This window comes from Xiphophorus couchianus, chromosome 7, assembly GCF_001444195.1.
Source record: "Xiphophorus couchianus chromosome 7, X_couchianus-1.0, whole genome shotgun sequence".
Classification (NCBI taxonomy): Eukaryota; Metazoa; Chordata; class Actinopteri; order Cyprinodontiformes; family Poeciliidae; genus Xiphophorus; species Xiphophorus couchianus.
The window spans coordinates 18,851,717-18,872,177 of NC_040234.1; the positions used below are offsets into that span (position 1 = coordinate 18,851,717).

The 20,461-nt window shown below is 41.1% G+C and overlaps 2 protein-coding genes across 3 annotated transcripts in view; both read right to left on the reverse strand.

Moving 5' to 3' along the window:
• The window catches only part of LOC114148320 (X-ray repair complementing defective repair in Chinese hamster cells 5), a 14,239-nt gene extending 504 nt beyond the window's left edge, over positions 1–13,735 (reverse strand). Inside the window, exons 1-20 of the mRNA XM_028023525.1 lie at positions 13,652–13,735; positions 13,061–13,174; positions 12,799–12,982; positions 12,117–12,165; positions 11,864–11,986; positions 11,518–11,697; positions 11,220–11,334; positions 10,902–11,040; positions 10,652–10,764; positions 10,505–10,567; positions 10,272–10,409; positions 9,686–9,782; positions 8,196–8,311; positions 3,312–3,508; positions 3,087–3,177; positions 2,117–2,186; positions 1,867–1,976; positions 1,560–1,656; positions 1,333–1,400; positions 160–234 (exon numbers count right to left, since the gene is read on the reverse strand). Coding sequence (XP_027879326.1) covers positions 160–234; positions 1,333–1,400; positions 1,560–1,656; positions 1,867–1,976; positions 2,117–2,186; positions 3,087–3,177; positions 3,312–3,508; positions 8,196–8,311; positions 9,686–9,782; positions 10,272–10,409; positions 10,505–10,567; positions 10,652–10,764; positions 10,902–11,040; positions 11,220–11,334; positions 11,518–11,697; positions 11,864–11,986; positions 12,117–12,165; positions 12,799–12,982; positions 13,061–13,174; positions 13,652–13,666 — 2,154 coding nt within the window. The 5' untranslated portion in view covers positions 13,667–13,735. The remainder of the gene's footprint in view (positions 1–159; positions 235–1,332; positions 1,401–1,559; positions 1,657–1,866; positions 1,977–2,116; positions 2,187–3,086; positions 3,178–3,311; positions 3,509–8,195; positions 8,312–9,685; positions 9,783–10,271; positions 10,410–10,504; positions 10,568–10,651; positions 10,765–10,901; positions 11,041–11,219; positions 11,335–11,517; positions 11,698–11,863; positions 11,987–12,116; positions 12,166–12,798; positions 12,983–13,060; positions 13,175–13,651) is intronic.
• A 963-nt stretch (positions 13,736–14,698) lies between these two features.
• tmem169b (transmembrane protein 169b) lies at positions 14,699–20,139 on the reverse strand. Of its 2 annotated transcripts, XR_003596390.1 has the most exons (4): positions 19,997–20,139; positions 19,072–19,459; positions 15,637–18,369; positions 14,699–15,283 (listed from the first exon to the last, which is right to left on the reverse strand). XR_003596390.1 is itself a non-coding variant. In XM_028024448.1 (3 exons), exons 2-3 carry the CDS (start codon positions 19,343–19,345, stop codon positions 17,735–17,737), a joined length of 909 nt encoding a protein of 302 aa, XP_027880249.1. In that variant the 5' UTR covers positions 19,346–19,459; positions 19,997–20,139; the 3' UTR covers positions 14,699–17,734. The 2 variants fall into 2 exon arrangements, 1 of the variants encoding a protein (XP_027880249.1); XM_028024448.1 differs by having other exon boundaries at positions 14,699–18,369.
• Positions 20,140–20,461: the final 322 nt, after the last annotated feature.

Consider the following 20,461-nt stretch of genomic DNA (forward strand, 5'->3'; position numbering starts at 1 on the left):
TGATGAGCTTATAATGAGGTACTAAAAGCTCAACTCCTCAAAGAACAACATGAAAACCGCAGAGGAAACAGTTCTAACACTAATCTAATTCCTAAATTATATATCTATATAAAAAGAGAGAACATAGATTGTTGTTGGACGACACATTTTCACACTCACCAAGTCATCAACATCGCCAGTGTCTTCCACAGGTTCAGGAGCAACTTGTTCTTTCTTTTCCTCAGCCAAAAGAAACTGCAAACAAAGTAGGATTCAGCTAGCAGTAAGGCATTATTTAGCCCTTAATACTAAATAACTTGCACGACTTTAAAATATCCTTGGAAAACTAAATATTTCAGCATTTCAACACAAAACCTGAATGCTAGAGATTTAGAACAGAGTGATGTATCTCACAGTAAGATATTTAAAGGGTCCATTTCTGCTATGTTTCGTAATTATGGGTTAGAGTTAATATAAAAACTTGAAATTTAGTTTCTCGTGAATTGGAAAATTATGGAATAAATGGAAAATTGTTTTTTAACAGGAAGAAAGTCCAGCGTGACTTCAACCTTTAGCTGCTCTTCTTAAATTAGTTTTAATTCAGTCACATCGGAACGTTTAGATGCACAAAACAACTCTGGACCTTGACTAGGCCACTTCAAAACCATCGCCTTGTTTTTTAGTAAGCCATTCAGAAGTATACCTACAGCCACTTAGTCTAAGTGTCCTTGAACTTAAGGTCATGAACTGATTCCTCCTGAGCAGAACTCATGGTTCAAACATTTGGGTTCCTGTTGGTCCGAAAAGCTTTTTCCACTTGGAACTCTCCAATGGAAGCTGTTTCTGCCAAGTCTAGTTTTTTGTTGTTGTTGTTGTTGAATTGTGACCTCAAACATTAAGGAAAGCAAGTGAGGCCTTTAGATGGTGGTTTATTTGAGACCTCCTGGATGAGTCACTGGTGTGTTCTGGGAGTAATTTTGGTAGACAGCCTACTTCATGTTGTCAGAAAAGTCCTATATAAGTGATTTCTAGATTCTGCAAGTCTGGCAGTAATCAAGCTTTTCCACATGGGGTCAGATTAATTTGGACAAGTTGTTTCTCTTGAAATCATCATTTAAAAACAAGTTTCTTTTTTTGATTCGTTTGTTATTCATTGCCGATATTAAAAATTTACTTTCTGCCAAACGGGGTATTGTTTTTCATTTGCTGTTAACCATAATCCCCAAAATAAAAGAAGTACTTCTTATATATGTTGCTTTGTGTTTCACTTTTTGAATTGACTTACTGAAATAAATTATTTTCTCAGTAGTATTCCACACTATTAATATGAATATCAATGTGCATTAAAATCACCTGAGAGGCTTCACTTTTCGACACGGCGCTTCCTTCAACCTTGTCCTTGCTGATCAAAGTCACAGCGTCTGCCCAAACAAAGCAGTCAAACGCTGAACTCTTCAGTAGACTTGTACTGTAACTAAAGCAGCGTTCGGCACTCAAATCATGTAGAGGCTTCATCTCTTCCCAGGGGAAAATAATTGAGCAGAAACCTTGCAGCCTCTTAAAAAAAAGGCTTATCGTACCTTGAACAAGCAGGTCCCAGAAGACCTCGAGGCCTCTGCTGGGAATACTCCTTTTCAGGGACTGAAGGTAACTGTTGAACAGATCAGCATTCCCCTGCTGAATTATGGAAGACATAAAATATTCAAATTCCATTTAGCGCTCTCGCAAATGCTGACATGCTTATGAAAATTGGCCTCAGCTCAAGTCACAAGAAAAGAAACAGACTCATTTTAATCTCAAGACTAATAATCTCAGAAGAACAACCAAACTTTGAAAGAAAATCATAGTCATGCATTCCTAAATGTCAGATAGTGAATGTTTATTTACCTTTACAGACTGCTCTCTGAAAGCCTGGATACAGGTGATGCTTTTCATGTAGTAGTGCGTGTTCTTGTTGCTAAGCAGCTGCTCTATCCTGTGAGTCAATTGCTGACAGACTGAAAAGACAGAGGTCACCACAACCAGAGAGAGAGAAAAACGTAATTATAGGGGCTGAGTGTGAGTCACGGTGGTTTATATTACACCGATTTTCGTCTGATCAGCTCTGCAGAGAAATAACAGGAAGCCGGGACCTCACCTTCTCCGAACGAAAGAGTTTTCTGTTTGATCAGAGCGCGGAAGTCCCGGGCTGGATCTACACTTCCCACCTGGTTGGAGGTGGAAATTCATTTAAGACACATCTGTTAGGCTTTCCAGATTCAATGTTCCAGAATCTGTTTTGTTCATTTTTAAAACACAAAATAATAAACTGCACCATTGGTTTATGTCAGATTTTCTACAGTGGGCAGGCTTTAAATAAGCAAGAAGAAAAACCTTTAACTAGAGGGAAAGTAGGACATAAGGGATGGATACAGGACATGAAGGAAGGTAGGAGCAGGAAGGCATGGAGACAGGACATAAGAAAGGAAATTAGGACACAAAGGAGGAAAGATGGAAGGGCACAAGGAAAGAAGGAAGGAAGTAGGATACCATGATAGAAGTTCACCAAGACAGATGGAGGGACAGAGAGATAGGAGAAATGATGAAAGGAAGGAAAGATAGAGGAGATAAACATTAAAAATGAAGGACGGACAGAAAGATAGGGAGCATAAAAGGTTGAAGGAGGGAATTAAAAGATATGGTGCAATAAGTGCAAGGACACTAATAACGAAGGAAGGAAGTAGGACAAAAATACTAAGAAGGAAAGAGGGACAATAATAGAAGGAAGGAAGGAGGAAAGGAAGAAGGGAGGAAGGAAGCAAATAAGGAAGGAAGAACACAAGGACAGAAGGATGCCAAGTAGGAAATAAGGAAGGACACAAGTAAATAACCAAAGAAGAAAATACAGAAGGAAGGGTGGAAGGAAAGAAAGGACACATAGCAAGAAAGATAGAAGAAAGGAAGAATACAACATTTAGACAATGGGACAAGAATCGAGTCTAGAAATAGAAATATTTTTCCACCCTTAGTTTTTTATATTTATACAGACATAAAAGCTACTGTAAGCTTTTCTATATATGACCCCTATGTGGCCTGTGAGGACTCAGCCAGTTCCCTCTGACACGTACAGAAGTAACAGATCCTTCAGCAATGTTTGCCAGGTTATACTCATCCTCCTCTTCGTCTTCTTTTGCTTTTTTGGCATCTGGTTCCTCAGAGCTATGAATCACAAAGAATATTTACAATCCATCACCGCTTCTTGTGACGTGAAAAATACCATGCACGTTACTCTGCAAAGGTTTTACAACCGATCTGCACATAGGACTGCAACAGGACTCTGAATCCAAACTCACTCTTTGCCAAAAATCTGAGCGCTTGTCTTCAGCTTCTTTTTCTTCTCTACTTCGGTGAGTGGAAACAACTTCTTTATCTCCTGCAGTGGAGCTTGGCAGCGTTCCTGGATGACCTCAGGGCGATCGAGAGCAGCCTCCAGCCACGGCTCCATGGGGGGAAGAGGAGAGTCAGCGTGTACAGCCCTGTGGTGCAGACACTGAAATAATAAAATGATTTTGAGAAGCTGAAACCAGCACTCAGTGAGGCAGAACCAAACCAGGATAAACATTGTCAGATACTAGCTGGGTAAGGTTTTCCTTCCAATAGGAAAATCATCCTGACAATAAACACAAACAATGCATTTTGCCTAAAATCTGAAGTTTATTCCTATTAATATTGATAAGTATGTCTGTCGTACAGATAATGGAAGTTTTAGAAATTAGAATATTACATAACAATAGAAAGTTTTGGTACTTCTAATAGTGTGGGAAGGTTCTAGGTCTTTCTTTAAAATGAAACCAGCATCTCTATAAACTTTATCCAGAGGGAGGGATGAGCTGCTCTAAGATTTCCTAATGGATGGTTGCTCTGCCTTTAGACTTACTGAAACTCTGTGAAACAAAACCAGAAGCTAACAGTGAACTCTGACCTCTTCATTCTTCAATCTTTTGTCTACAGCATCATTTCATTTCTTTTAATTATTCTTATGCAATATTCTAATTTTCTGTAAAACCACATTTCATTAGCTGTAAGTCATATTCAGCATAACTAACAGAAAGACATGATTGCAATATATCTCCACATTAATGTAAATGTAATGTAAATTCTCCTCCATGGGCTGCCACCTTATCGTGGTGGAGGGGTTTGAGTGCCCCAATGATCCTAGGAGCTATGCTGTCTGGGGCTTCATGCCCCTGGTAGGGTCACCCAAGGCAGACAGGTCCTAGGTGAGGGACCAGACAAAGTGCAGCCCGAAGACCCCAATGATGAGTAAAAACATTGGACTTGGTGTTCCCTCGCCCGGACGCGGGTCACCGGGGCCCCACTCTGGAGCCAGGCCTGGAGGGGGGGCACGATGGCGAGCGTCTGGTGGCCGGGCTTTTACCCATGGAGCCCGGCCGGGCTCAGCCCGAAGAGGAAACATGGGCCCCCCCTCCCATGGGCCCACCACCCGTGGGAGGGGCCAAAGGGGTCGGGTGCACTGTGTGATGGGTGGCGGCCAAGGGAGGGGACCCTGGCGGTCCGATCCTCGGTTGCAGAAACTGGCTCTTGGGACGTGGAATGTCACCTCTCTGGTGGGGAAGGAGCCGGAGCTAGTGCGTGAGGTCGAGAGGTTCCGGCTAGAAATAGTCGGTCTCACCTCGACGCATGGCTCTGGTTCTGGAACCAGTCTCCTTGAGAGGGGCTGGACATACTTCCACTCTGGAGTTGCCCAGGGAGAGAGACGTCGGGCAGGAGTGGGCATACTTGTTGCTCCCCATCTCGGCGCCTGTACGTTGGGGTTCACCCCGGTGAACGAGAGGGTAGCATCCCTCCGCCTACGGGTGGGGGGACGGGTTCTGACTGTCGTTTGTGCTTACGGGCCGAACGACAGTTCAGATTACCCACCCTTTTTGGAGTCCTTAGAGGGGGTACTGGAGAGTGCTCCTCCTGGGGACTCCCTTGTTCTGCTGGGGGACTTCAACGCTCACGTGGGCAACGACAGTGAGACCTGGAGGGGCGTGGTTGGGAGGAACGGCCCGCCCGACCTGAACTCGAGCGGTGTTCTGTTGCTGGACTTCTGTGCTCGACATGGATTGTCCATAACGAACACCATGTTCAAGCATAAGGGTGTCCATATGTGCACTTGGCACCAGGACACCCTAGGCCGCAGTTCGATGATCGACTTTGTCATCGTTTCATCGGATATGCGGCCGTATGTCTTGGACACTCGGGTGAAGAGAGGTGCGGAGCTGTCCACTGACCACTACCTGGTGGTGAGTTGGCTCCGGTGGTGGGGGCGAAAGCCGGTCAGACCTGGCAGGCCCAAACGTGTTGTGAGGGTCTGCTGGGAACGTCTGGCGGAATCCCCTGTGAGACGGAGTTTTAACTCCCATCTCCGGCAAAACTTCGAACACGTCCCGGGGGAGGTGGGGGACATGGAGTCTGAGTGGACCGTGTTCCGTGCCTCCATTGTCGAGGCGGCCGATTGGAGCTGTGGCCGCAAGGTTGTCGGTGCCTGTCGCGGCGGCAACCCTCGAACCCGTTGGTGGACACCTTCGGTGAGGAATGCCGTCAGGCTGAAGAAGGAGTCCTATCGGGCCTTTTTGGCCTGTGGGACTCCGGAAACAGCTGATGGGTACCGGCGGGCGAAGTGGCATGTGGCTCGGGCGGTTGCTGAGGCAAAAACTTGGGCGTGGGAGGAGTTTGGAGAGGCCATGGAGAAAGACTTCCGCACGGCTTCGAGGCGATTCTGGTCCACCATCCGGCGTCTCAGGGGGGGGAAGCGGTGCAGCACAAACACTGTTTATAGTGGGGATGGTGTGCTGCTGACCTCTACTCGGGACGTTGTGGGTCGGTGGGCAGAGTACTTCGAAGACCTCCTCAATCCCACCAACATGCCTTCCACTGAGGAAGCGGAGCCTGGGGACTCTGGGTTGGGCTCTCCAATCTCTGGGGGCGAGGTCGCCGAGGTGGTTAAAAAGCTCCTCGGTGGCAAGGCCCCGGGGGTGGATGAGATCCGCCCGGAGTTCCTTAAGGCTCTGGATGTTGTAGGGTTGTGTTGGTTGAGTATGGGGTACCGGGCCCTTTGATACGGGCTGTCAGGTCCCTGTATGACCGGTGTCAGAGTCTGGTCCGCATTGCCGGCAGTAAGTCGGGCTCGTTTCCGGTGAGAGTTGGACTCCGCCAGGGCTGCCCTTTGTCACCGATTCTGTTCATCACTTTTATGGACAGAATTTCTAGGCGCAGCCAAGGTGTTGAGGGGATCCGATTTGGTGGCCTTAGGATCTCATCTCTGCTTTTCGCAGACGATGTGGTCCTTTTGGCTTCATCAGATCGTGATCTGCAGCTCTCGCTGGAGCGGTTCGCAGCCGAGTGTGAAGCGGCCGGGATGGGGATCAGTGCCTCCAAATCCGAGGCCATGGTCTTGAGCCGGAAAAGGGTAGAGTGCCTTCTCCGGGTCAGGGGGGGTGTCCTGCCCCAAGTGGAGGAGTTTAAGTATCTCGGGATCTTGTTCACGAATGGGGGAAGAAGAGAGCGGGAGATCGACAGGCGGATTGGCGCAGCGTCTGCTGTCAAGCGGGCGCTGTACCGGTCCGTCGTGGTGAAGAGAGAGCTGAGCCAAAAAGCGAAGCTCTCGATTTACCGGTCGATCTACGTTCCCACCCTCATCTATGGTCATGAGCTTTGGGTCATGACCGAAAGAACGAGATCGCGGATACAAGCGGCCGAAATGGGTTTTCTCCGTAGGGTGGCTGGGCTCTCCCTTAGAGATAGGGTGAGAAGCTCAGTCATCCGGGAGGGACTCAGAGTAGAGCCGCTGCTCCTTCACATCGAGAGGAGCCAGTTGAGGTGGCTTGGGCATCTGGTCAGGATGCCTCCTGGACGCCTCCCTGGTGAGGTGTTCCGGGCACGTCCCACCGGGAGGAGGCCCCGGGGAAGACCCAGGACACGCTGGAGAGACTATGTCTCTCGGCTGGCCTGGGAACGCCTCGGGATTCCCCCGGAAGAGCTGGAAAAAGTGGCCGGGGAGAGGGAAGTCTGGGCCTCCCTTCTGAAGCTGCTACCCCCGCGACCCGACCTCGGATAAGCGGAAGAAGATGGATGGATGGATGGATGGATGGATGGATTAATGTATTAGATTTGATTTTCACTTTCTACACTGAATTACTGAAACACACTCACATTTTATGTGTACTATAATATTCTGACTCAGGCAGAGAGCAAGAAAAAAGTCCTGAGTTAGCCATGAAGAAAAGGTGTTGGGAAAACTCCCAGAGGTTGAAGCTTCATCATAAAAAGTGACACATCAAAGAACAACAAGCAACACTTCACAAGTGATAAAGATTTAGTGAGACATGTCTGCAGAAGAATATAAAATCTTAAAGCTTTTTCCTGAACTCAATCAAACCTTTCTCTCTATATATATTTTTTCATTTGTTGAATATTTTTAGCATTTTTTTAAAAGACATTTCTGGAGTTTCAGTCAAAAGTCTTAATTATTAACTTGCTTCAGTATTAGTTATGAGATTTTCTCTGTAGGTTTGCCAGTAAAATAACTGAACTTCAGAGTTTAGGGGTGATTTATAGTGTCACTGCTTTTGTGGCATCTGGACTATCTTAGATAACATATTTTAGAATCTCTCTAAAAATAAAACCTCTTGGACCTGTGAAATAAGTAATAGACTATCCTAAATTAAATGCAGATTATTTAAAGCTTCGGTACCTTCCTCAATTGTTGGAACAAATTCTTAGAAATAGTAGTTTTAGGGCTTTGCTCGGCATTTTAGGCAGACTTTAGGTACCACAGTTCCATAAATTAAAAGGTGCCTAGATACAAAACTGGTAGTTAAATTGTTTTTTTTTTCTGAAAGTGTGTGGATTCAGTCAATTAATGAAAAACCCAAAAATTGGTAGGCAAATGTTAAATCGATGTGATGCAATAAATTACAGATAAAGCACGGAAATCTAATATAGACTTAAATATATTTAAATCTATATTGCATTTCTTAGGCATTATTTGACATTTGTCCTTTAGAAAATGGTACACGGGGAAAAAAAGAAAAAAAAAAATTATCAAACATTCATACAAATTTTTTTTTCTTTCCTCCCCATATACAGACCCGGATATTCAGAGAAGCAAATTCCATATTTTCTTCATGACAGTGTAGGAGCTCTGTCTTTTAAAATGAGTGTTTCCAAACCTGGAAGTGTCTCTGGAAAGCAGGGTTGGGAAGATGGTGAGGTTTGAGCAAATCTTCGTCTTCTGTTACAAGCATCATCGAATCGATAAGAGAGTCGATGGCTGACAGCTGCGTCTCTACAGGAAGCAAAGCACAAAAAGAAATCACAGAGTTTAGATTTTCATACGCAACTTAACACATTCAGATTTAAAGAACAAAAAAATATCTAAATAAACACTTTTTAACAAAACAGTTGATCTTAAATATAAATACAGAATCATTTTTTTGTGAGAATACATTTTTAGTTCCTTTTTGTGATTTAAAAATAAAGCAACAATAGTGTCCCACCAGCCTCAGAATGTGCATGTACTAAAGGAGAAATACAGCAGATCTGAAGTGTTTACATCACACCCATCGAAACGGCAGATTTTTATAACATGTAAAGAAATGATAATTACTTCTAATGTTGTTCACCTACAATGTGGCGCAAATAACTAAAAACCAAACAATTTTTGGGGGGATGGGGAAAAAATTGGTTCATGTGTGCACAGTCTTAAATGATTACATCATCAGAGCACATTTTAATAGAGTTTTAGGATTAATTGTTGTTTGGCTGGAATCTATTGGAGTTGAGAATATTTGCTCACTTTGAAGTCAAATTTCTTTTAAGTCCTGTTTGATATACACAGCATTTTTACAGCAGCTTAGGGTAACACTTACTTGATAATGTTATAAATTGGCAGAATGTGCCTGGAAAATATATAATACTGTTTGTTTAAAATGTCACCTAATTCACTGTGATTTATGCTGCACACCCAATAATACTGAGTGTATAAATAAATCAATAGGCTCAGCAACAAAGTACTAATTTAAGAGTTTGTAGAATTGTAGAACTAGGTTATTTAATTTTTTTTTTTTAAATTCCCCCAAACAGGTTTCCTGGTGTTTTGAGGTAAATTATTCAGTATATACAGTATGTCTCACAAAGGACAGAAAAGGTTTGAGAATAAAGTATTATAGTATCTTCATCTAACAATACAAAATCTGGAATTGAGCAGCGACACTTGAGTCACCATAAATTAAAAATGTTTCTGTGTTTTAATACCTCAAATAATTACTGTATAAGTGAAGCACAAGGAAACAGGCTGCAGTCTGTATCCACGTAACTGTTGAGCTGTACTACCACAAGTGTCCAGTACCAGTGTCCAGTAATTCTGAATAATCTGTTTCAAAAAATCTCCTCAGTGTCAAGAGCTCCTCCAAGCTCACACAAAATTTAATAAAAAATTAATAAAAGTTATCTGCTGACTGGGAGCTTCAACTTGTTCAGCTGAGGAGTTACATGCCTTAAGTGAATTATTTTAGCTGCAGCAGTTCAAATACACAAGATAGGAACTGTGCTCTCTGTTGACAAGGAAATGTGAGTGTGAAACAGTTTTTATTTTCTGCTCTTGAAAATCTGAAGAAAAGATCTAAAAGTGCAAAAGTATATCTTTCTGTGTGTGCCGCACCTGATGGAGCAATCTTCTTGTTGTTCTCAAGAGAAGGAAATGTAAACTGTCTTCCATAAAGATCTTCCATGAAGGGCAGCTGAACATATAAGAGGCACTGCAGAGGGAGATACATAAAATTGAATGCAAGTATTTATATGCAATGTAGAAAAAGACACAATCATTTTTCCCCTTCACTGTGACTTCATATGATTCCAGATACTAGAAGATAATAGCATTGCTTTGTAAGCGAGCTAATTAGAGGCTCACCTGGTGATGTATTTTAAGTCAAAACCACAAAAGAAATCAAGATTTCCATTTTCACAATGACCTGAAAGACCATTCAGCAATGAAGAAGCCACTACCTCAAAAAGTCACATAAAAAAAAACAGGTCACAGGTTGGAAATGCAGTCAGGGACAAAGACCTTATTGTTGAGCACAAATAAGTCTTCCAAATTATTTACTAATAGTTAAAAATTTGGATATCCCAACAAATACAGAAAAGTGTAAATTAAATGTCAAAGCATGAGCGAAAAAGATGGTGTGTTTGCAAAGACATTATTTTAAAAGTATATGAGGAGAGTTGCTGAAAAACAATGACCTGACCTCATAATCAGGCTTGATACACGGGAATGCAGCGCCCACTTGAGGATTGCTGCGCCGGTCGTAGGCATAACGAACGATGGCAACCATGTTGAGCTCATCCAGACCACGGATCAGAGCCGACATGGCCACGCCTGCATGCTGTTCAGAGAGAAAAGAAATAAAACAAAACAAAAATACCAGATCAATTTCAACTTGTGGTCATTAACTTAACAATCAGCGCTGTCCATCCCTACCTCATCATCCCGTGCAGGAAATATCTTGACAATTTGTGTTCCCATGAACTGATGGCGAAGAACCTGCAGATGGAGATTAATTTAGTAACAGTATGCTTCAGCTGTTAAGTTGAGTCATGGCCTTGCTTAAAAATAAGAGAAAAATACCAAGTTCTTTTTAGTGAAGCCCAGGACAGCAAAGCACTTCCCATCATGCTTGTATTTCATCTGATCCTGATCCACTTTGGAGAAAGGCACAATATCACTTCCGTAACGAAAACCTGGCAACAAAAAAAGAGGCGGGCTTGAACTTAAGCATAAAATTAGTCAGATTTTAGGACGAAAAAAGAATCTCTTCTGGCTCTTTTTTTTCTTTTATGCTTTGATTCCACTCTTCAAGGCTTTAGATTGTCCTCACCCTGAATAATGTCTTCCTTCTGCACCTCTGTCTCATTGTCATCGTCCAGACAGAAAACAGTCTCTCTCTTCACATCATCTCTCTGGTTGGTTTGAGCATCGACTGTGATCCACATTTTCTTCAGTTTCTCCTCAGTCACCTGGAGAAGAAATGCAACATTTAACAGTAAGGTTTATGTGACTATTATTAAGGTGGAATAACACTTAAAAATAGCTAAAGAATATATGAAATGTAAAAGCACTGCTTTAAATGGTCCAACTGAAACAAACAAATGTGCCTGCAGTTTTTAAAAAACAAATCACATTTTAGTGAACTTACTGCTTTGTAGCCAACAATACGGATGGACAGAGAGCTACCGATGGTGAGCTGACAGGGCCAGGCCATGGGTCTCCTCTCAATGCGTTTAAACATACACAGCTGCTCCACAGCATTCCTGCAACAGGATCGAGGCAAATGAAAATAAAAACATGTGACAAATATCTAATGCAAGGCTCATTTACTCCTAAATGCAGTCAGATGGTGCGACTCAGAGGTGAAAGTATTAACAGAGAACAAAAACCAATGAGAAGTGAGAAAGAACATTTGAATTGGAGAAAAATCTTTGAAACTCTTCAACCTGAATGTGTAAATTTCTTCCAGGCCCTCCTCCTCGTCCAGACTCAGCATGATGTTTTTAACCATTTCCAGGCCACTTCGCTGTTCCCTGGAGAGACCTTTGCCCCTACCAGGGTCACCGGAACCCGTTCGGTCCTCATCTCCTTCACCCTCTTCTTCATCCTCCACTGGGAAAGGCAAACTGGAAATGAACAAGTTGGCAAAGGCAAAACAATATAAGGTCAGCATGCTCTCTCTCTCTCTTCAAATTTAACAAATTTGAAGAAATTTACGCTTCACGCTTGAGAAGTAGAAAGCTACAGTAATATGAAAAAGAACATGCTTTACAAAAGAAAACTGTGTATTACAAGAACTGCAGGGTGATTCCAGCTTGTTTCAAGTTCTCAATAATAACATCCAGCTTGTCTGAACTGGCTTCCGTGTTCAGGTCAGTCAGGAGAACAATGTTTAAGCGATCACACTTCTTCCCCCTTAAAAAGAAATAAAAGTCACAATCAATTAGTCTCTTCGACATAATGAAGAATGAAATCCACCCAAAAATGTTGGTTTTTGATTCTTCCTTTACTTTTTTAAAATAGTGAGATACACATTGCTTCTTACTTGGTTTCTGTCTGGAGAAGATCCATGGAAACTACAAGAGCATCCAGCCCTGTTAAATGTTAGTTAAAGAACTTTTGAAAGAAAAAGCAAAGAAGCTGCTCATCTAAATAAAATTTTGCATTGATGCAGTTATTCATGCATGTAATGCAGGTTGACATTTTAGTATAACATTTTTTAATTGATCAATGAAAAACTATTTCATACCTTGCAGTTTTTTTCTGTTTTTGTCATTAAAAATTATGGATTTTATTTAATGAGAGAAAAAAGTTCTCCAAACTAACCCGGTCCAGTATGAAATGGTAATTAGTCCCTAAGCCTGTGCCATACTTGGCAGCGGCCTCTCCTATCGAGTGTTTGATAACTGGCAATAAGTATTTTATGTCTCTCAGTCTCTCTAAAGAATCCTTAGGTGTGAGTGTGTGTCCATGCAGGGTCGATTGTCCTGTGCAACTTTTTCAGGCTGTACTCGCCCAACGATCACTGGAGATAAGCACCAGCCCCCCATGACCTGGGCAAGCAGATATAGACAATGAAGGACCTGAATCATTTAATGGGGGAAACAGGGACATTAATAGGGAGCTACTAGGTTTTCACAGCACTGTAACCTTCTCAGAAACTCCATTTTGGGATTTCATTAACAATAAGCCGTACAAAATTTATAAATAAGTCCAACAAAGGATACAGTCAGCCTGCTGATTCTCAGGGTGGATCTGATGTTCAATCTCCTCCAGCAGCTCAAAGTCTGGCACCATAAGATGACGATGCACTGTAATGTTCTGGTATTGCCCATCCTGGTCCAAAGAGTTTTTGGTGGAATCCGTGCCAAACAGAACCAAAGCCAGTTCATCCTTGGTCTCTGCAAAAACCTGACAGAAAAACACTGGATAAAGATAAGAGGCCTATTTTTGAGGATGATACCTTGTTCGATGACTGTGCTGCTGTACCTGGCGCTGGACAAACTTCTGGATGACTTTTTTCGCCTGTGCAAATGGAGGCTCTTCACCAGGGGCTGAGTTGGACATGGAGAAGCCCACATCCATGCAGAGAACCAGGGCTGACTGCAGAGCAAACACCGCAATGGTTATAAACCTCGTTTTTTATCATAACAGATCAAATACATATTCATTATGTCATTATAAAGATGCCAATAACTGCTGAAACTCCTCCCCAGATGAACTTACACCATGGCTGAACCAGCACTGTTTCGTCTTAATCAGATATTCAAGCATAAACCTGGTGTGGAAGTTTCTTTCGATATGTTAAAACCACATATTGTCATAAAATCAAGACATCGCCATGATGAAAATGAGTAGCAAATTGAACCTAGAGGCGTGACCAAAGATTTCCAGACATGCCTGAACATGGACACACTAACCTGACCGAACACAAGCAGCTCCTAATATTTTCAAACAGCAAAAACAAAACAAACCAAAAAAAAAATACCCGAAAGTATTTTCTAAACATGAGCCTCCTGTTATCATTCATTTAACATTGGTCTAAAGAAATTAACACACATTAAATATAAAACAACTTACCTTTGCTCCGGCCATACTCTTCGTTTTCCCTCTTTAAGTCACAGGGTGTCACTGTGTTATTATTCCGGAAGGCAACAACTAGCGGTTCAGAGAGTTCCTATCTACCCTCGTCTTTTAAATCTTCGTATATTAAAATATAGGTTTTGGGCCCAAAAATATTATTTATATGTTGGAGGGGACGTTTATATATCAGTAAAGATTAACAATATTTTACGTATTTTTTACGTACAGTATTTATTTATTTTTTTTACTAGAAATCAAGATGTAGGTCAAACGCCCTCTTGTGTTTCATGTGGCTCTCTACACCCTGATTCTCAAGGCACAGTGTGCTGCATGTGTACCCGCTTTGATAATCTTGATTCAGATGATGACAATTCAACAAAAGTCTGATAATCCGCCATTAATTAAAATCAGGCGGACTGAATCAAGAGAATACCTACAACTTGCTGGGCAGTGTGCCTTGAGAATCAGGTTTGGGAAACACATGTTGGAGCTCTGCTTGTACTGCTACAAAAAAATCTCAACTTGCCAGACAGGCATTTCATCAATCCTGGTAAATAAACACGTCAGTGAAACAGATTAGCAGACAAAAGTATAGTAATTTGATTAATCGTTTCAGCCATATGTGGAAGGAAGTGAAATACGGCAGTTTTTCTTTGTGAATACATTAATCCATCCACGCATTAATCCTTGCAGGCTGGCGCCTTTCGGAAGCAGTCAATAGGCTAGGCAGGTTGCCAGCTGATAAAAGGGTAACATAGAAATATGCAGGACAAAGAACCATGTGCACACACACACACACACACACACACACACACCCACAGTTCCTCCTGAGGGCAATTTAAAGTGACCAATTAACCTAACATGGAAGCCAAATAGCAGTGAAAATGGAAGCTGTGGCCTGGATTTGAACCCAGGATCTACTTGCTGAGAGGCAGCAGAGATAACAATGTCTACATGCATTTACAGAAAATAAGAGCTGGACAGTATTGGCTGTTTTACAGCAGGAGGGGAGGAATAGGTTAAGAAAATATCCCACCACTGAAATGTAGTGATGCTATCCTTTGTTTTACTTTTATTCTTTGTTTTCCATCATGTGGATTTACAAAAAGTGATGTGGAAAACAGATTTAGTCCCAAACCACATCTATTTTTTAAATTGTAAACAAAAACAGCATACCCAGAAAGGGGAGGCCATACATGGTTACATATTCTCAAACACACCCCAACAGATGACTCACTAAGCATTTAAATAATCTGATTCATCTTAACCCAATATCTATTCACCTAGTTTATGTCAAAGTGCTGGAGTGTAAAACACATACAGTAGCTTAAACAACTTGTCAACGGATAGCAGAAATAAATCAGAAAATAAAGAGACAACATATAAAATCTGAATACATGGGAATCTGACAAGATTTCTCAACTAGAAAAGTACAAATGAAACAAAACACTAAGATTCTGATCGCACACAGTTCATTTCATGGTGCTTAGACTGAGCAAAAACATAACAATTAAATGAAGTTAAAAGTAGTGGCTGATAAATCTGTTTATTTTTTCTTGATTGCCTTTGACCAGTGATTGACAGGTGAAATACAGATGTTTTTTTTCCTCTTCAGTCAATGCATTGTAACTAAAATCTTCCTTATTTTCCAACGGTTACTGCATCACCAAACCCCAAAATGCATAAATGAGTGTAGACAAAAGCAGATAAATGTATATTTAAATGAAAATAATAATGTAACCTTTTTTATTTTCAGTTATATTCAAGAACAAAACCTTCTTGGATATTCACTTTGAATGGATCACTGTGTTTAAAGTATTTTTAGGAACTCCAGACGTCCTCCTGATCTGAATTGAATGCAAGTGGGATAAAAATATATACAGTATATACGTATATATAACACCATATTCCCATGGACCATCAGTGATCACTCAATACTCATTATTACACTAGTAAGCCAAAATTTTGTCTTATTTCAAAACTACACCAGTAAACATTGAGGTGTCTCTATGCATAGGAGGGTTGACTGAGCATTAATTTGCAACAAAACTGTCCTAACTAGTTAAATAATACTAAACTATGATACTAAAACGGACATGGAAAGTATATTTTTTACTAGGCTAGGTGTACACACTTAGACTGACAACATACAGAAAAAAAAGTTATATCACAAAATAGAGAACCAATGGTGGCAAACAGACTCTATAAAACACATAATCTTTCAGTCAATAATGTGTTAATACTGTCTTTTCCCACTGGAACAGTTCATGCAGAGCCTCCTAAGTAAGAGGCTTCTTCTATAGCATCCAAGTGATTACAGCGACTTAAACAACTGAGTGCTGCTTTGGAAGTTACACAAGTCATTGCACAGCAATCACAAATGTTTATTACAGATATTTACAGATCAAGTGAAACTTGGTTGTGATGTTGAGTTTTCTGTGTTACTGGATCTCCAGCATGGCTTTCCGAGCCAAGGACAACATGAAGTGAAAAGTCTCTGAGATTGGTTTAGTAATCCCTGGTAGCTGTTTAATGATACAAGTCGAGAACCATAAAAAACCCTGATAACCAGTTATGCTTATAGTTTAATAAGAGTTTGCAAGAATAATTCAGCACCTAAAGACAGTTTGGGCAGTGCATACTGAGTTATGTTTTGCAGTGAAATGTAGCTGAAAAGCTTTTAAGCATTTTTGTCTAAACAAAATAATAATTATGAGGAAAATCTTCTTTCTTCTTTTTCAGTTTAATTAAAGAAATATAAGATTCAAATGAAGTGATATGTTTATAACCAAAAGGAGGAATTATGTCAAATTACAATTTCCAAAATCTGTAAATATATTTTCTGACATATTAAAACTACCACATGTTTGTCTTCAAACTAAGATGAAAAGTTGAAATGACATCAGCATTTTATGTAAGCCAACATAAATAGGGGGCCCTGTAAAAAGAAAATCTAATCTCCTGAATTGTTTTACATTTGATCAAATAACAACTACAAACTTCAATGTATTACTACATGTTTTCAAAATTTTTAAAAACCTCAAAGTATGCATATATTTTATTCATGCCTGCTTACTGTAGTACCAATGAATAAAACTGTATTCAGAATTGATAAATAGTTTCAGTTCTGAGTAATCTACTGTAATCTCATTATAAACTTAACAACTATTTAAAGGTCTGAGATGTTAGTTAGATCAATTCTGGTACTCAAGGCACACAACCCTGCATGTTTTAGATGTTCCCCTGCTTTTAACGCCCCAGATTGGGATGATTGCAGTTCAGCAAACACTTGTAAATCAGTTATAAATCAAAATCAAGCTTGTCGAAGCAGAGAAACACTTAAAAATGCTGGGCAATGTGCCTTCAGGGAAAGAGTTGGGGAAACCTAAATTAGAGAACATTAGTGAACAAATAGAAAGAAGATCCACTGCTCAGGATGGGAAATCTGTTGCCCAGGCAACTGTTACAAATCTGGCTTAAATTTGAAAGAGTAACAAGAAGAAAACCAGAGTTGAAGCTGTATGTAGTCCATCTCCATTGTGCTGTGGAGATACTTGTCTTCAGCAGGGACAGGGAAGCTGGTCAGAGATGATGAAAAGCTGAATGGAGCTAAATACAGAACAACCCTGGAAAGAAAACTTGCTAGAAGCTGCAAAACATTTCACACTGTGGCAGAGGTTCCTTTTAGAGCAGGTTGATATTCATAAACATACAGTCAGAGCTGGAATGGTTCTGATCACAGTATATTCATGTCAGAGTGACGTCAAAATCCAAACGGTATAATTAACAAAGAATCTATAACAAGACTTGAAAATAAATATTCACTGATAATGTTCATCTATTCGGACTAAGCTTGAGTTATTTTTTTAAGAATTGACAAAAATTGAAGTCTCTAGACATGCAAAACCGGTTAACATATACAATACTTGCAGCTTTAAGTGCAACAAAAGGTGGACATTATGTTGGTTAATCACATAAAACTCAAATAAAATCCATTAAAGTCTGTGGTTGTAACCTGATAAAATGTGAAAAAGGCCTTTGAATACAGTTGCACAGCTCAGCAAATCAGCAATGCCCCCCTCAAACTGATGACGTCTGGGCAAATTCACTGGGTGCCTTGCTCTGCAGAGTCCCAGAAACCGTGTCAGAGTCGAGCAGCTCCACAATGCTGTAGGGGGAGCAGTCCTCCAGCCCCAGCTTCCCACAGGCCCAGCCACAAAAGCCTTTCTCCAGGTCTCGCACCGCCAGCCACCACTCACTGAAAGCCCAGGACACCTGCACCACGGCTGAGTATAAAGCCAGAGACAACGCCAATGGCATGATGAGCACAGGGTAAAAGATGATGAGAAAGGGGCAAATGGTAATCTTGTGCCAGAACGTCCGCTCCTCGTTGTACACCAGGAAGACGTTGTACCAGGTGAGCGTGCCGTAGTAGAAGGAGGTGATGAAGGAAAGGAGGAAAACCACAGGAGCGCAGGAGATGCTCCACAGCACCACATGGGGTCCCTGGCACACTCCTAAAGTACACTTGCGTTTGTACCCTTCCCCAGCCTCACACTCTGCATCAAGACGCTCCTTTGACTTGGCCAGATCCCTGAGTTCCCTCTCTGTCAAAGTGATGTGAATGTCCACCACCTGGCCTTTCTTCTTTCCTCGAGTGATGGTGCCAGTAAGCGTCACATAGCGGCTGTCTGGAGGAAGGTTCCAGTCCCTTTCTGTTCAGAGTTAAAATTAGGTTTGAGATTAACAACAGATTGATCTTTAAATTATCACAGAACACAAGTAAATCAACTAATGCAATCAAAAGCACATTTTAAACAAGCAGGAACTTCATGAAATAAAAAAAATGTATTACATCAAAAAAAAATCTAACAAAAAGCTAAAGTTTCAGGCATTTCCCATAAATAAAAACATAGAATTACTGTCAAATATACAAATCATTTATTAATCAGTTATGTAATTATTTTAATCGCAGGGTTCAAGTAATCCAGATTTGGAATTAAAGGTAGAATAGAGTTGTGCATGCTTTAGGGCTTGGCTAATTTTCAGATGATATGTTCCATACAATGCACAGAAAAAAAAAACCCAGCATATTTTTCAACTTATCTTGAACAGATGTGTTTATACTGAGATTAAATGAGACGCATTTAAAACAAAGTTTAAAAAAAAAGGCTGGAAATAAAGGTCCACTACATGTTTTAGGTTTGTTTTTGTATTTTTAAATAGAAAACCGTATGTAATTTTCCTTAAAACGATGGATTATTTTGTGTGTGTCTGTCAGACAAAATTCCCATAAAATACATTGAGGATTTTGGTTGTGTCTAAATATTAAACATCAAACTTTTACAAGGCAATGTACAGTTATTGTAACTTGTGTACTACTCTTCAACTTTAACACTACTCAACAACCCTCTCACCTTCTCCTGTTGGTGTTCCCAGGAACTTTGCTCCCTCCTCTGTGCTCCTTTCTCCTCCCTCCTCTCCGCTCTGCTCCTCTCCTGGTGCTCTCTCCATTTCGGAGCGGTACACGATGATGGACTCTGGACGGGGCTCTTTCTTCTTCCTCCTCTTCCTTCTCATAGATGGCCCCACTTCTCCATCATTCCCCTGGCTCACTGACACTTCTGATCTTAAGGAGACCATCTGAGGGGTGCTCTCCCCTTCAGTGTGAGATTCCTCTACCTGTGCCATCCTTTCCTTGAAACCAATTAACTCTGAATGATAGGCTACTTTTCTGATGTGTTACGTGTAGGCTGAAATATGTGTCCCATCTAACTGCATTTATAAAAAACTAAATGTAGATTACTGGAAGGTAATCCAAGCACAGAAACACACAGAACAGAGAGGAAGAGAGCCCAGTTAGTAGAAGCTTACTTGTTACTTAATCCTCAGTGTGCATGCATTCTCTGCTGAATTTTACACAAAACAGCTAATCTTTTCTCTATGTCCTGCTGTAGACTGTTTACATCCAGGAAATGGCATCTATTTCCATATGGATGAATAGGGAAAACGGCACCGGATGTAGCAAAAACAAAGCAGGAGCCTGGATTTGTTCAGGTTAGAAAGGATTTTTTGTTTTGCATCACTGTCCTGATTATCTGAGCACATCATCATTATCTTACATCCTCCTTACAGACATATGTATCAAAAACACACGAAAATAAACAGGGCGTTCAGTAAGAATGCATTCTTATAGGAGAGGGTGAAATCGACAATGCAACCCTCATACAGCTGATTCCCCTCCCATTTAAATCCCACCCATGTCCTCTCTTTTGTCTGCAGTCAGCAGCCGGTGGAAATCTGCCGCTGTCTAAAAATGATTCCAATGAAATGCAGGCTTACCTTTATAAGAACAGACGGCGACCAGCAAACTGGGACAGTGTGAGAATAAACTAGCGGATCTCTCTCTGACACATCGCAAGAAAACACAAACACACCCCAGTGCTGTGTTTCTGAGCATACAGCTGCGCTACGCAAAAGGGCTTCTAGAATAGGACTAATCCCGCCCCTACGCAAAAACCTCCAAAATTCGACCAATCCACACTATCCTTGATCCCTTCTCCAGCCAACTTCTGCTTTTGGAGGAAAAAGCAGGAATTAGCTGCAGAATTTGGATACCAAATACTATTTTCACTTTGGAAGCCCGGTAGCTCCAAATGAAAGACAACATGGTCTTACACATCTTACAAAATATATACAAATGTAAGATAAAAAAAGAGATTCAAAATCACGATTTAAGATAAAAGGTAAAATAATTTTCAGTGCAATAAAAAGTAGAACTACGAAATAAAGAAAAAAGCCACAATT

What these genes read in the sequence shown, in the direction of transcription:
- tmem169b (XM_028024448.1), bottom strand. Translation starts at nt 19,345, where the DNA reads ATGGCACAGGTAGAGGAATCTCACACTGAAGGGGAGAGCACCCCTCAG. An exon ending in GGGAACACCAACAGGAGAAG is followed by an intron (nt 18,370 to 19,071) that starts GTGAGAGGGTTG and finishes AACTCTGAACAG; the next exon opens with AAAGGGACTGGAACCTTCCT.